The sequence below is a fragment of the Anopheles arabiensis genome, chromosome 2, assembly GCF_016920715.1.
Source record: "Anopheles arabiensis isolate DONGOLA chromosome 2, AaraD3, whole genome shotgun sequence".
Classification (NCBI taxonomy): Eukaryota; Metazoa; Arthropoda; class Insecta; order Diptera; family Culicidae; genus Anopheles; species Anopheles arabiensis.
The window spans coordinates 33867378-33882851 of NC_053517.1; the positions used below are offsets into that span (position 1 = coordinate 33867378).

Sequence of the window (15474 nt, forward strand, 5' to 3'; positions counted from 1 at the left end):
GCATCATCGCGTTGTTGATCGTGAAGATGCTCACGGGTTCATCCCCCCTTCGTCCAAGCCCTCCGAAATCCATCAACCAGAGAAAAAAAGAAAGAGATAGATAAACACGAACACCGCAACACAGCCATAGGTGAATGTCACAGGGCGGCTACTCAGGCCCGCGCAATGTGACAGCGACTATCATCAGCAGCATCATCATGTTCATCATGGTGCAGCCTCCACCTTCCCACTACCGCCGGACCAGTACATGTGTAATCCCACCACGACTAGGTAGGCCCAGCTATTTAAGCTATGTCCGGGCGAACGCGCATGCTTAGTCGGACGGTACAGTTGACGCAGTTCGTGCGGATCACGGACTTTGCACGGGGTGCGAGGATAACGCTACGTGCCGCGTATACCCGATTCTATGGTACGCACACGGACTTTTGTAATGTGATGTAAAAAGGATGTGAATACACTTTATGGATGGTGTTGAACTGTTTGTTCAGTGATTAGGTGGTGAAATTTCGTAACATTTGTGAGCAGCATATTCCGAAAGCATAAATTAAACGGCAGCTTTTTACAGTTTTGTGCATGAGATTATTAGTGCAACTTGAATAGTGATAGTGGAAAAAAAGACTTTTAGGTGTGAAAAGCAGACACGTACACGGTAAGTAAGCTTTAGTTACATGTTGCAATATTTGAGTGCTTGCCATTTTAGTGTTAGTGTGATAACACAAATTGTGTGATTTGTAACGATTTATGACCGCTGAATTATAAATATTATCAACGTATTTAAATTATCACTGTATCGCTTAGGCTCTCCATCCACCTTAAAGCTTTACATCTGTTAATAAATAATGCTATGAATACTTCGAGGGATCAACATATTCGTAGGGATTTGGTTTTTTCACAAGATTTGCCTTTGGCCTCTACCCCTGACAAGAGCACCAATTGTGGGCTGCTGATAAATTAATACATTTTCTAGAACCTTCGAAGCTTTAAGCTGCAAGTGTTTTTTTTTTCTTCATAGAATTATAGCACCGTAAACAGATTTTGCATACACAGGAAAGCTGCTCGAGCTCCATTTCGCCTCAGCCTTTGATCACCTCCAGGGTAAATCGCCCTTTTACCAAGAAAGAGATGATAGCAAAAATATCAATTTTCCTCAATCAGCCAGAAAAGAGCGGTCGGCAAATTCTTTTTTTTTCTGCCATGATAAGATTACAATCGTATCGGAAACAGAAAACCGTCCCCATTGCATTGTTGTCTCGTTAAAATCCAAATCCCGCGCAGTACCGTAGGCATTTGATAAATGCTAGACGGAATATTTCCGCACCAATAGATTGTGTTGTACTGTGTGCAAGCTTTTACTAAACTCGAGTGTTGGGGTATTATCCCCAACTGAAGGTGGCCAAAATCGAAACTAATCTGTTTGCCGTTCCGTGCAAAAGTTAACATAAGCGGGGAAGATGAAAAGCGGGCAACAAAAGCTAAGGCAACGTGTCGATCTTCTGATTGTACCGATAAGTAATGGTGCTAAAGAGTTTCGATCCTGAAGCTAACGAATCCTTTTCAATCTTGCCGGCCTGGATATTGAAACCAAAAAAAAACCTTTACAAATCACGCAACACCAGTGTCTGCTTTAAAGGACGTTGATTTTACAAACACTGCTGAGAAAAAGTGAACCTAAACAATGGTGCGGCTTAAAACCTTTTTAGATCAGTCTTGTTTCAGCTGTATACATAATCCAAGGGGCAATGTCACGCTAAGCTGTCTCATAGACGAAATGATAAGAAATGAGTTCAGCTTTTTTTTCTTTTGTAAACCCCTTGGGCGCAAAATCAAAGCCAAACATATTGTCGTTCAGACAGGCGACGAGCTAATCTTCCATTCGAATTGCTTCTAAGCACTTTCTTTTATCAATATAATCTCCCAGAAAAGAGTGCTCTTCATTTCATGTTTTGTTTTTTTTATAGTTAAATGATAGCATTATTTACTTGAAGCAAACGCTTGTTTAAAATATGTTTCTCCCGGCTGGAAGCTTTCTCTACTTGAACCATATTAAAGTAAACCTCATGTCGGTTTTGTTTCGCGTTGCAATTTCCGGCAAAAAGGACCAACCCCGTAAGTTATTTCACAAAACGTAAGCAAAGTAAGCGTTAAAAACCGACTACCAACATGAATCCGGTACCTTCCCTGAAGTTCACCGCAATCCGAACACTTAAATGCTCCAAAGTAGCGTGCACCTTTTGCAAGGAAAAAGGTTTTCAGTGTAGTGACCTTGCCTCTAACACTTTACACGGTTCCCGTTTCATTAACACTTTTGCAGAAACCTTTTTCGGGCAACGGGTCCCGACTAATCTACCCGTTTTGAGACAGTCAGCGTCAACTGTAAATCCTTAAGTATCCTTAATGGTGTAGATTTTTCCCATTATTTGTTTATTCTGAAAACTTTAGCCAGCCAGAAACAGCTAAATGAACAGCTCTAGCCATATACCACGTAACATCTACTCAAAAAAAACTCAGCTGCTGCTCTGTCTGTGGGTTTGATTTGATTTGAATCATCCGGCCACAGCACACGAAAGTGCTGATCAAATGGCCGGCCTTGGTTTCGGTTGCAGCGGGACGATGTTCCTAAATTACATCACGTACGAACACGGCCCGCCTGTGCGCCGTTGGGTAGGGAATGTTTTGACAGCTCGCCCCAGGATGGATCTTTGATTGGTGGTACATGTTGATTTTGTTATATTTGATGACTTTCTGTATGAGTTTCGCAGGATTTTTGTACGATGACAGGTTGCTGTACAGTGATGATATAAGAATTAAGTTCATTTGGAAGTGCTATGTCACCTGATGTCATCATGTTGAATTTTATTTATTATAATCAACCTTTTTTGTAAATGAAATAAAATAAGTCGGACCGTTCTTTCTGAAAAATAGCCTTTAATCGTAATTTTAGAATAAAACACATAAAAATATCTTACTACATTAAACGCCATTTGATCTTAATCTATCTCCAGAAACAGAATCCGGGTCGAAGGGCCAGTATGGTTTTAGCGCTAAGCAAAACAAGACATTAACTCGACGATAGCACTTTTAAATATAGATTATGTGCATGTGCATGTACAAATGGTGTAGCCTTTGTACCAAGCGGTCGCAGTAGACTGTTAAGCTTTTATTTAAATACAAATTTCAATTCACAAACTCCTACAAACTACCTAACATAACAACACTTGCACTCCTATCACATAACAAAGCGCCAACATCATCCATCAACCCCATCAGCTAATCGATCCCGGCCCAAAAGTCACCCAATAAGCCGCCCACCTACCCCTTCCCCCTCAAAAGGTTCGACAGAAGTCAACATAGCCCTCGAACGCTCAGAATCGTTTAGCAATAATTGCACACTCGAGCTTCCCTCTCGGCTTTATGTTTATGTAACGCCGATAAACAACAAACTCCCTGAAAAACAAAATCACAGCCGACGACGGAACAGCGCGGACCGATCCACACACACACTCACTCCCAGTGTAAAGCATCGACAAGCGTCAGCGACAGTTTGTATGTTTGCGATCCCGCAAATGCCTTCCGTTATGCACGCGGGAAGCGCTAGCCGAAACGGCATATTCCCACCCATTAGCCGGGCGAGATTGAATTCGAGCGCGCTCCGTTCGACCCTCCTTTTGCTGCCATCTTCATTGCCGGAGAGTGATTGCGAGCCACGGTAGTGCGATAAACCCGTCATCGGGGCAATTCAAGTGAAACGGCTATTAACTAAACGCGAACGGACGCCTTGGACACCGGACGGATTGGACTACCGCGCTAACGGGAGGCGACGGTGGGCCATGTTGTGCTGTTGCTGAAAGCATAACCGTCGTCAACGGTGAGAGGTGAAGCGTGTAAACATAACACCCAACCCGGTGGTGCAAACATTGGTGTGCATACATTGCGGCACTTGCGACCACCACCAGACCAGAAGTCATCCAGAACAGACTAGACGGCGGCTACGGAATGTCAATCATGGAATGGGCTGGGTTTGTCTGTCCATCGCTTCCGGCTGTATTGATACAAACGTGAGCTACCACTACTATTAGCTACTATCAATGAGATTAAGCTCTTTTTTAGAGAAATATCAATTTTAGAAGGTTGAGTTCTTCCGGAATCATTCAAAATTTTATTTAAATAGTCATTTTGCTTCAAAATTACGAATTTCCTAAAATAAGACAACACATATGAATGAAACCCAAGCCAACATATCATATGTTTGCGCCTTCTGCAGATACACACCCAGACTTGCTATGCATCGCTGAAAATGAACTTCCCCAATACACACATCTGGCGACGCTCCAGATCCATTACCATCCGGTTATGAAAATCATCTTTCAATTTGTAATCTCCCCTTTTTTGCTGTCTCACTTTCACACGAACGTGACCTACCCATACATGGCATTCAAACGCCATCCACCAAAAAGCACAACGTAATGTAGCGTCGCGTTTGCGTTTTATCATCATCCCGCACGTATTTGCAAACCTTTAGCTACTCCCTCCGTTAAGGGTAGGAGAGACATCTTTCTCGGCTTCTCGCTAAATAGGTCAACAGTGTGCATCCTACCGAACTGAGATGCTTCAACCATCCACGATGGAACGAACGGGGAAAAAATCAAGATGTGGAAACGTTCACCACACCACCCCACACACATCACTACCGTCCGGCCAATGTGCGAAGAGGCCCAAACATTACGACACGTTACTCAATCGTACCGTTCGACCCGGTGGGCGGGCGTGTCCTCCTCGGATCAATCCATTAGCCGAAGGGAACTTCTGATTCGCTTCTGATCAATCTGGCTGTAGTAGTAGTAATAGTAGTAGTAGCAGTAGTAGAAGTAGCAGCTTTGCTTACAATATAAGCAAACTAAATACATTTTACCTCACCAGCTCCTTGCTGGGATTCGTTTCGTTACGGGGCTTAACCAAGAACCGCGCGAAAGGAGAGAGAAAAAAGAAATAGTATATTAATTATTTTACCATCCTGAAAGTTGTAAACTCAAACCAATCGGCAGGGCACGTGCGCTTGAAAAGCAATCATCTAATGTTTCGAAAGGGCGATACTCTATTTTAAGCACATTCTGCAGGATCGCACATCGCTACGAAAAGTTAAACCCTTGGCTTCAACTTTGAACCGTACCTGCCCACTGACCATGGCCCTTCGCTCGAACTTTGCTCCAAGAATTGATCTGTTTGCTTTCGCTCTCAATGCAAAGAAATGTAAACAGCCGCACTGAAACGGACGGCACAGCACAGAGGAAAATCTTTGAGCAATGGCAACAACAAAAGATACGCTCAAGCCTCGTAGAAAGCAATCGCTCATCGTTCAAACGGCAAACCGGCCCGGCGATGTTATCCAAACCTTGGATCCTCGTTTACTCTTCTCCCTATTGCTTTGCTATCGGTAGATCATTGCTTTGGAGGGGGGAGAGGGGGGTAGTTTTTCGCACCGGCACGTTAATCAGGGAATGTAGCTCAATGAAATCACTTGACAATCGAGATTGACCATCAATTTGTACCTCTGCATGATGCAATACGCTTGACGGTGAGCTATTGGGCAACATGTTTTTGGTGACCATCAGCATCATTGATTTATTTATTTATTTCAAACAATGATCAATGTTACCTTCCACTATGCTTTTTTTTAAACTACCAATTTAAAGCTTCAACAAGCATTATGCTTGTTTAATTAGGGGTTAAGTGTATTATTTTTATTCTTATAAAAGTATTGAGTTGTGCTGTTGTGGAGTGATTGTTTCAAGCATAGAGAATTAAGGGAATTTCTTAGTGTCAGACAGTTTTTTTTATACAAATTTAGCAATACCATGGTTTTTGTACATTCGAATTTTAAAACAAATATAAATACCTTCAAGATGTCAAATCAAATTTAGAATCTACACCCATCCTTCAAATACGTGTCAAATTACACCGAAAAGGGTCGAGCTAGATTCACCGAGACATGATATTTTTACGTGTGTAAGAAGATAACTGGATTTTTGTGTGAGCTTCAATATGTTACTCATTGTTTTAAGCAAGAGCTGTTTTGTAATAACGAATTCTGGCAATTTAGGGCCCTATCATTTATCATTCGTCTTATTACATCCATCTATACCACACACATACACACACACTCACACATATTCTGTAAATTAGCTACTATTTTTCATTTCAATCCAACCCATTCATCAGTCACTTATCAGCACGCTTTTTCGGGTGTCTCTAAATCTCCCCGGAAGATAAATAAATTACTCACCTTCGATGCGCGTGTTCTATCCCATCAAACCCCGTAGCATTCGCACAGAAACCTTAACCGCGGTAAGAAGTCAGTTTTCAAACAAACTGCCTGAATAATATCACCATTTGAATATATTAATTATGCGCGGGAGTGATGAACTACGGCCCGTGCGGCGTTCGCGTAAACACACCACAAGACACCGAACGTGAGCATCATACTATCATCCTTTCCCCTTGCTGCACTCGAAAACATAATTCAAAGTAAACTAAGCTTAATGATAGGTAAGAAGATTAAATTCACACCTCATACACACGCACAGAGCGCTAGGGCGAGAAAGAGAGCGAGAAAGTAGCGTTCCCATCATCATTAGTCCAAACGTACGCAGACCTCACCGAAAACACCTCCTACATGTAAGCATTGCCAGGATTCGGAAGAGTCGCTTCCCAAGCACGTATAAGTTGAAAACGATTACCCGATGCGAAACGGTACGCCAGCCTGTTCGGTAGCTCCGGCCGGTAGCACCATCCCAGGAGAGTTGAAGAGTACGTGCCATTCTTGGGCGGCTAATAATAAACCACCTGTCGTAGGTCACAAAAAGCCCCCAAAATTCTGCCCGCTCCGTGGCAAGGATGCGTGGCAAAAGTCGAGCAAAGGTTTCCCACTCAAACGAAGCTTTCTCGGGGAGCTCTGCTCAAATGGTGCTGAGTGGTACGACACATTACGACCGAACCGGGTGCAAAAAAACATAATTAATTGAACGTCTTACGCACGATCGAGCCGCGGAGTGTTGATGTGAATTACCCTCGGGGATATTTCTGCTCCCCTCGCTTCTGTCCCCTTTTTTTGCTCACGCCAAATGAGATCCCTTTTTGAGGGAAACCTGCCCTAAATGATCGCGTACCGTATTTTTACCATGCGACCGAGAGCCCACGGTCGTAAAGCACGGTACCGTGCTGACAGTTTTCCGCTCGCTTTAATACGCACCATAAATTGTGCACAATCTCATCCAGCGAGCTGCCTGCCGGTTTGCGTTGGGACGATTGCAAAGCAAAAAGAAAGAAATGGTGAAAATTTGCCTGCCTGAAGATGCTGTTTCATGTTCGGTGAGTAGGAAGAGCAAGGCTTCTAAATTCAGGCACACGAGCGGGTGAAATGGGTTGCGAGTTGAATTACTGATAGCAACGCTTCAGCGGCAACCGTTTTGATACTTTCCAAGACTGGGAAATATTGCTTTCGCGGTCCCACCAAAAACCCACCCACAATGTCTGGTTCGTTCCCTAGAACTTGAAGTTATGTGAAAGGGATTTTAAATCGCAGCTCCCGAAGTATACCTTTTTTGCGCCCATTTCAAATGCGCTCAACAGAGACCGCGTGCGCGTTGCCGTTTTTTCAGTCAAAAAACGCCTCCAAACCAAACTGAATGGAATTATAAAGAAGGCAGCCTTAAGGACATAAGCGCAAGGAGTACTTGGGAAAAGGTGACGTAATTGTTGGATGTCATGATTAATGTGCCAGTTAACTGCTCCCCCCATGTTGAAGATGTAACTATCCTCGACGGGGAGTATGTCTAGCGCAAATCACAAACACACACAAACCCAGCCACCGACGTGTGTAATGCTCCAAAATTAAAGGCAAACATACACAAAAAAATGGAGAAACGGGTTGTACAATTCGAATGGAGCAAAACATAACATACACACGCGCACGCACTCGCGCTACAAGTACGACACCCTCAACCTGCGTGACATAAACTTTCCACGAATAACCACAAATGTACCGCAGAAGAGTGCAATAAAAAAAACGGGGTAAAACACCGACAAACCCATGACAAAGCTTCAAAAGTAAAGTTAATAGAAGAAGAAAAAAGCCAAACCCACTCGTGCAGGAGCATATGGAGCTGCATTTGTCGGTTTCGCTTTTAACCCATTTACTTGCCACGAAACGGTGAACATACGCGCCATGTCTGCACAAGCTGGTTTTAGACTCGTCACATGGCTGCCGCTGGTTGGAGAAAGCAACAACAACAAAAAGCCCGCGTAATCCTTTCGCTTAAATGACAGAAGCAAAATTTGTAACTGGGATGCAGCAAATTTGTAAGCTTGACGGGCTGAAAGCCGCATACCAGTGAGGTTGACACTTTTTTTTTCACGGTAAGGCAGAATTTAGTGGCTTTGCGTGTCGTATGGTTCACTTTGATTGATGAATCGTGTACTTGTTACTACACTTTCTTCCCTCTAACCCCGGGTTAGTCGTCGTAAGCTCGGTATGTGATCATTTAATCGATCTTTTGTGTTGTCCTGTTAATTATTTTTTATTAAATTTAGTACCTTTACAATACTGGTTTTCATTGTAATATTCGTTTTAGTGTATCCTTTTTTTGTTTAAATAAAAGGAAAACCTTAAAATGCTTTTCCTACTTATGTTTTAGGGTAAAGCGTACGAAATAGCTCAATTATGGCATTATCATTAACATGGCACTAATCTTTGCCAAAAGGGACGTACTATTCTTAAACTAAACATTTTAAACAATTGGATAGAAGTTAATATTAACCGATTCGTTTAATTTGATTTTGTTTTCTTCTATTACTTCTTATTTAAATAAATTCATATTACCTATAAAAACATTGTCCTTTAGTCCTTTCCTTTAGTAAAAATAACATAAACCGCCCTTTTGAATCACTTTCAAAACTCTGCATACCATACGGCGATTAAAGCTAGATCTGGGAAAACTTTTCTATCCATTCCCAGGTGTGTGTGTGTGTGTGATGCTTGACAGTCTTCGCTTCGGCTAACAAAATGGATGAAAATAAGCGTAAATAATGCACATTCATAAGCGCTACCACGTGACATTCCGGCTCAGCGTAAGTCGAGCCCACCGAAATCGGACGAATTCTTTCCATTTGGGAAAGTGGAAAACGCAACAATAAAAAAAATCCACCCGAAACCCATCTCTGCCCATGAGGTGAATGAAATATTTAGATTGGAATGCTTTGCTCCCGCTCCGGAAATCCTACCGTGTACGATTGGGAATGATGCTTCCCGGCGGTGTTGCGTGTCGGTACACCTATACGGTATACGGCAATTTCTTACTCCCCAGGATGGGGCATTGTTGTTGAGCGGTTAGGGCACGGGGGACAACAGGAATTAGCAAAAAGATTCGATTGTGTGCGGACAGATGTAGAAAACCAAATCAAACCGCCGTCAGGTAGAGCCGAATGCCTGGGCAGTGTGTAGGTGGGCTGGTAAACGCCAAGGGTGTAGACATGCCTGACATGTCGTTCCTGTGTCCTTCGCAGGAACCATCTCCATTGCTGGAAAGATACCATGTCGGGATTCTAGGAAGGACTCGTCTGATGGGGAGAAAGAGAGAGTGAGACATCACAAAGCAAACACACAAACACGCCAACCATTTAGCACACATTGACTTGCAAACGTTGATAGGTCAACGTTAAGGGATTAGCACCAGTCAAGCAGGCTCTCTTGTAGCTCTGGCCCTATGGATAGTTTTAGCCCCCCCCCCTGGAGATCCTATTTTGCGGCAATTATTTGAGGAACTAAACCAATAATACAGAGTGCTTTAATTAGGCATGCCGTGAGCAATGGTTGGAGAGATAAATAACTTATTCTCACAAAAAAGCTAGAGTGACCACGTTTGGAACTTGATTTAATGGTGAGTGGTTTCCTCGAACAGTCCTATCGTCTGCTTGATGAAACGAACGAATGAATGGCTGTGTCTGTTGTACTACCTTTTGGATATCGCCTCATCTTAAAAAAAACCCACCCAGTGTATCGGAAAGTACGGTCCCACTAACCTGACGATGTCAAGATGAACCACTGTCGCGATTGATGAAGACACACATCGTATACCAGTCTGTGAAGTTCCACACAAAGCGTGACACAACGAATGGGACGGACGCCATAGGCCTCGACGGTACAGGTGCAAACGGCGCGAACCAGCAGCGAGTAGTCAAGTGGTCGTAACGAGTAATCGTCCCATCACACCACACACTGCCGCACAATGCGAGCGGATCCTCGTATCGAACTGCCGCAGGGGAGCACAGGACCTGGGCAGCCTGGGCCGACGTCACAGCGAAGATGATAAAAAGGCAAAGTTCAGTGCAATTAAAAGATGCGTACCGAGCTTACAGACCTGAGCTACCTGACAGTGTGAGAGGGTTGCTGAGGGGATGAGTATATGGCGTGTCGCAGGGGTCGTTCCGAGTCGTTTCATTAGTCATCAACTTGTGGTAGTATGGTGGACGGAGGGGGCATAGGTGATGAGCGCCGAAGGACGTTGTTGCTGCAACATTGTTGGCCGGCAATATTCATCACGTTTAAGTTGGTCGTTCGGTATATGAATTTATTAGAATAGGAATTTTATGCAACTTTCAACTGAGCTAGAAATACCTCAATCAAATAGAAGCGTTTGTGAATGTCACCGATTCAACAAGTCATCAGACGCCTTAAATTATATTTCCAAACCAATAACCAGTGAAATTGCTATTAATGATTTTTTTTACTACTCGCAACTTCAATGGAAAGAATTTTGCAATTTTGGAAATACTCCTCTCGAACCACGAACCGCTTCCAATCTGCACTTTTAACAACGCAACCCATTTATGAGCGATATCTTTACGACGGCACTTATACTTTTATTTTTACAATCCCTACAAACAACGACGACGACACATGATTGAGCCCTCGTCTGAGACGAGTAGCTTCCAAGCATGTTTTAACGCTAGCCAAAGGCAAGCAGTACCAACGGTGAAGTGAAAACCCCGCGGTAATCAATGATCCGCGACGATACATCATCCTCGGGTCGCTTCAATCAATGAACTTTGCCACATCCATGAAATCAACCTCACGTCGATGCGTTAAGAAGGTTCGTAAAATTCGTTCCCGCAACCACCACCTGATTGGACGAAGAGAGGACGAATGGGAAGCGAGTGTTTAAAAAACAAGCAGTAAAATTTAAGAAGACATGAAAATCTTCTTCTTGCTCCTCCGACTGTAAACGTCCCATAACGGGGCCCAATTGGGGGGGAAGCTGACTTCATGTGAGACCTTTGCTTGGAGTGGGCTTGATCCTTCGCGCCTTGTAGTGGGCTGACGAGTGATACCTGTTCCGTGCTAAAAATAGTCCTTGGGATGGGTAGCTATATTTGGGAAAGGACGCCAGGGTGGATTAAAGCACAGCAACAATGACACCACGTGATGATGGATCGTGTCCATTTTGTATACATTTTTAAACTAGATGTGTATGTGACCGTGTGATGGAAACGATGGAAAGCACTTAGAAATTATTTTTAATGATGCGATAAGGTGCTTGCCGAGATTATGGAGTGTTTAAATATAGAGCACGCTATTTATGATCTTGCTGTGTACATCAACTGTAATGCAATTCGTGGAAAAAATTAAATCTATTGCTCGATATATTATTTGAAATTATTTTCTATTAACCATTAGAAAATATTGAAAATCTTAAAACTACTGTCAACGTAATAAATCAACTAACTCAAAATGTATCAAATATCATTGATAGTTAATCATTTGCACTGGGATGCTCTGGCTGATCTTGATGGATCTTTGCCACCTTCAACCATTTATCACGGCAACTGCAAACGATCAGTCAAAAATCGATTATCCGACGAGGTTACCAAAGTTGACCTCCTCTACCCCACTGCACATTCAGCTCAGAACGTAAACCAAAGATTGCACCCCAGTGCCGTATGGAACCGCATAAACTGGAAAAATAATCTAATACCAACCACCATCTCCACCGCCGCATCGGTTGTAAGGCCAGCAGGTCGCGTTTAAAAGGCGCCGATTTAACGCCGATCAAAATGCATAACTCACGACTGGTGGTACCTCTGCACCCACTCGTCCCCTCTCTCTCTTCCTTGTACGGGTGTACGGGCTCAGCAGATGCCTTCCCTTTCCCAGGCAAACTGGACTGGGGCCGGACGGCCACTGGCTGAAGATGATCCAGCCGCTCGGGTCCGTCTAACCGGCCAACCGTCGTACCGAGGTGTAGCTGCAAGCTGCTCGGTCTAAATGTCAAACAAATAATGGCAACAATTAATAGAAGGTAAGCTGTTGCTGGTGAGCATCACCGTACATCAGCGCTACCCGATCGGACGCTCCAAAGCGAAGCCTGCAAGCACCCCAACTACTGCGCTAATGAACGGAGCTATTACGTTAAGACCCGTTTTTTTTTTGTTCGTGTTACTTTCAAAAGGGCGACAGCTGTCTCTAGGGAGTCTTAAGGGAGGGTGGAGGGAAATTCGTCATTCAAATGAAGTTAGCATAACTGTAATATCACTAAGCTAGTGGCGCGAACACCCGGACATGACCTTTCCAACTAGCAGCTCGTACGTGCCTTTTGTCGTGCTGTGGTCATGTCTCCGTAGCTGGACAATATCTGTCACTGGACAGGTCACAGGAAGGCAATCTGTAAAGCTGTTATCATCCAGATCCTCCCGGCAGAGCTGCCAAAAAGGCATCCGCTTAACATGTTGCCCTCCGATTTGGGCGTCTTGTGTAGGTTCCTAGCAATAATGTTTGCTTTGCTTTCTTCTTTTCCAGATAACGCCATCGTGAAACAAAACAACGCAACATTCTATACCACGTCGTGCCATTCTTCAGGAGTTGTTGAGGCACCCCCAAAATGTTGGGATTCCGAGCGGTCGGGATCCTGCTGCTTGTTCAGGTGAGCTATTGAAATTTACCACCACCGCTACAAAAAAAAGCGGCAAGTAGGTGAAGGTGTTGCCGTCCCAAACGACAAACCCTTGAAAATTGTTTCAATTTTCGACCAAACGACGGCCGCGCTGGGAAAGGGTAGAACATCATTAGCATACACATTACCATGGGATGAAATAGTACCCTTGCCTCTATTTTTAGAAGGTCTAGCACGAACCCTTCCCGGCTGGTTTTCGTCTTATTCTTGCTGAATTATCCAGAAATTTATCAAACGCGCCAGGCTTTGGGGTGTTAACAGTCCCTCCCTCAGCCTGAATCCCGAATTTTCTTCTCCTTTCCTATCCGCTTTGACCATTCGCTGCCGTTACCCGTTTTATGCAAATCTATTCCGCTATGCAAATTTGTCCGAATCGTTCGATTAAGGTATGATTTAAAAAAAAGCCCTAAAAGACGTATCCTGAGTTAAATCGATTCTTTTTCGGTTCGATATTATCGGCAATAACCGGTGGCCGGTTAATTGCTTTGCTTTACGATCGAGACGTGATGTGAAACTGTATTATTAAAATATGTTTAAGTTATTGGTGAGATGATTAAATTGTTACAATGATGTTATAAAAATGATGTACCTATCGTGCGATGCAAATCGAGCACACAAATCTTCATTCATTTTGTCAGTCTGCCATCTTTCATTTACATTTACACGGACACACCAGGAAACATTCATTTGACAGCGGCTGATGTCACATATCAAAACCCGTTTGGTTGGCACCATCGAAATCCTCCCAACCGGAATGAGTTGGATGAGTTTCGGCGGGTTTAAAGTTACATACCTTGAACTGAATAGGAAACTAAAAACCGGTCGTAAAGGGCCATCCTTGTGCTTTGGGAGCCAATGTCAGTTATCAGTTTGTGCTTTGATCTAGCATTGTCATAGAAGCAGTAAACGTTTTATATTCGAGCCATTTCTTCGAATCGTGATGAACTAAGTATGGGCATTTTTGTTTTTCAAATGTTTCATCTTCTAGAAAATATAACCCTAACAGGTTGAATGAAGCACAAGGGCTGTGAATATATTTGCAAAGAACATTGATACCAGTCAAAATTCCAGCGAATGTTCACACCTTTTCCTGTGCTCCATTATCGTGTCCATCTTAAACAACAAAGAACAAGATCATTGACTTTAAGAATTCATAACGTCTATGTGAATCTAAAAGACGATTGTTTTGAGCTAAGATATCTTAATTATCACCAAACATTAACACTTTACGTCACTGAGTAGATAGAGGTAATACAATTTCATTTCGAAGTTCTGCCGATTAAATTGCTTTCTACTGATAATGCTTTTGATACAAGTCACGCCAATCAAAATTAGTACCTTAGAAACAAAAAGTTAGTGTCTGTGAGGCAAGAAATAGCGATAACGACAGCAAATGCGATAACTGTGTAATTGTCATCCACATCCACAACCACCTTACCACTGAACCAGTCCAAGAGGGGATTTACTGCAAACAGCAATTGCCCATCCCAAATGTCAACATCGAATGTGTGCACCCAGTTCACCCGTATTTCTCTCTTTTTTTTTCAAACAAATTTTGAACCCTCTTAACTACCCAACCGGGTAAAATGACCTCCACACCACAACCTGTTTTGTCACCTTCGCCGTAATTGGTGAATTACCGAATCTGCCCCCGGCGTCCGGCGTTGAACAGTTTGAAGCACGCAGCATCTTCCTCCTCTGCACTCTGCAACACGCAAACCATGGAGCCACGCCGGGCCCAGACACGGCCACAAAGCGTTCGGTTTACTCGTACCACGGTACATGCGGCCGAACATTGGTCCCGCCTCGCCAACAAGTAATCGATTGCATGTAAATACGCGACGCTGGGCCAGCTGGGCGGCGAAAGTCAACGACGGCCGACCACCAAGTACCCGAGCAGTGGGTCGATTGCATCATATCTCGGTTGGCGACCGGTTTGGCGCATCTTCTTCAGCTCGTTGCGCGCCGGGTGAATGTAATTGATTGTTATTTTTCGATCGCCGCCGCAAACCGTGTGATACGAGTGTGAGCCGGGGATGCGTTCCCGTCCCATCGCCCATCGGCACTAACGCGTACGGGTCAGAGGCCGTACGGGGTTTGTTGCGTGGTGCGCTTTTTTATTTAACGGCTCTTATGTGTTGTCCGCAACGCAAAACCGTAATTGGACAACCGGATGAAATTTATCTTCCCTCCGGCGGGAGCTCAATTGTGGGTGGGGATATAAATTTTGTTTTCTGCTGCATATTAAGCACAAAAAGGCATCATTTTTTTAATACTGGCTTCAAGAAAGCACTAAACACAGTAAACATTTTATGCACCAAACGCTCGGAAATAAAAAAAAATGAATATAAAAATCACTGAACCCGCTAGTGCTAGGATGCACACTCAGTATGATTAAATTGTCAATTGGCTGTTTGTTTTTATTCTCTGTTCACTTTTGAGAGGCTCCCGGTCGCCAGCTGACCAGAAGCCT

At 43.6% G+C, this 15474-nt stretch overlaps 1 protein-coding gene across 1 annotated transcript in view; it reads left to right on the forward strand.

Annotated features, from left to right (window-relative positions):
• Positions 1 to 324: 324 nt before the first annotated feature.
• The window catches only part of LOC120893564 (mucin-2), a 36685-nt gene continuing 21535 nt past the window's right edge, over positions 325 to 15474 (forward strand). Inside the window, exons 1-2 of the mRNA XM_040295529.1 lie at positions 325 to 649; positions 12848 to 12971. Coding sequence (XP_040151463.1) covers positions 12930 to 12971 — 42 coding nt within the window. The 5' untranslated portion in view covers positions 325 to 649; positions 12848 to 12929. The remainder of the gene's footprint in view (positions 650 to 12847; positions 12972 to 15474) is intronic.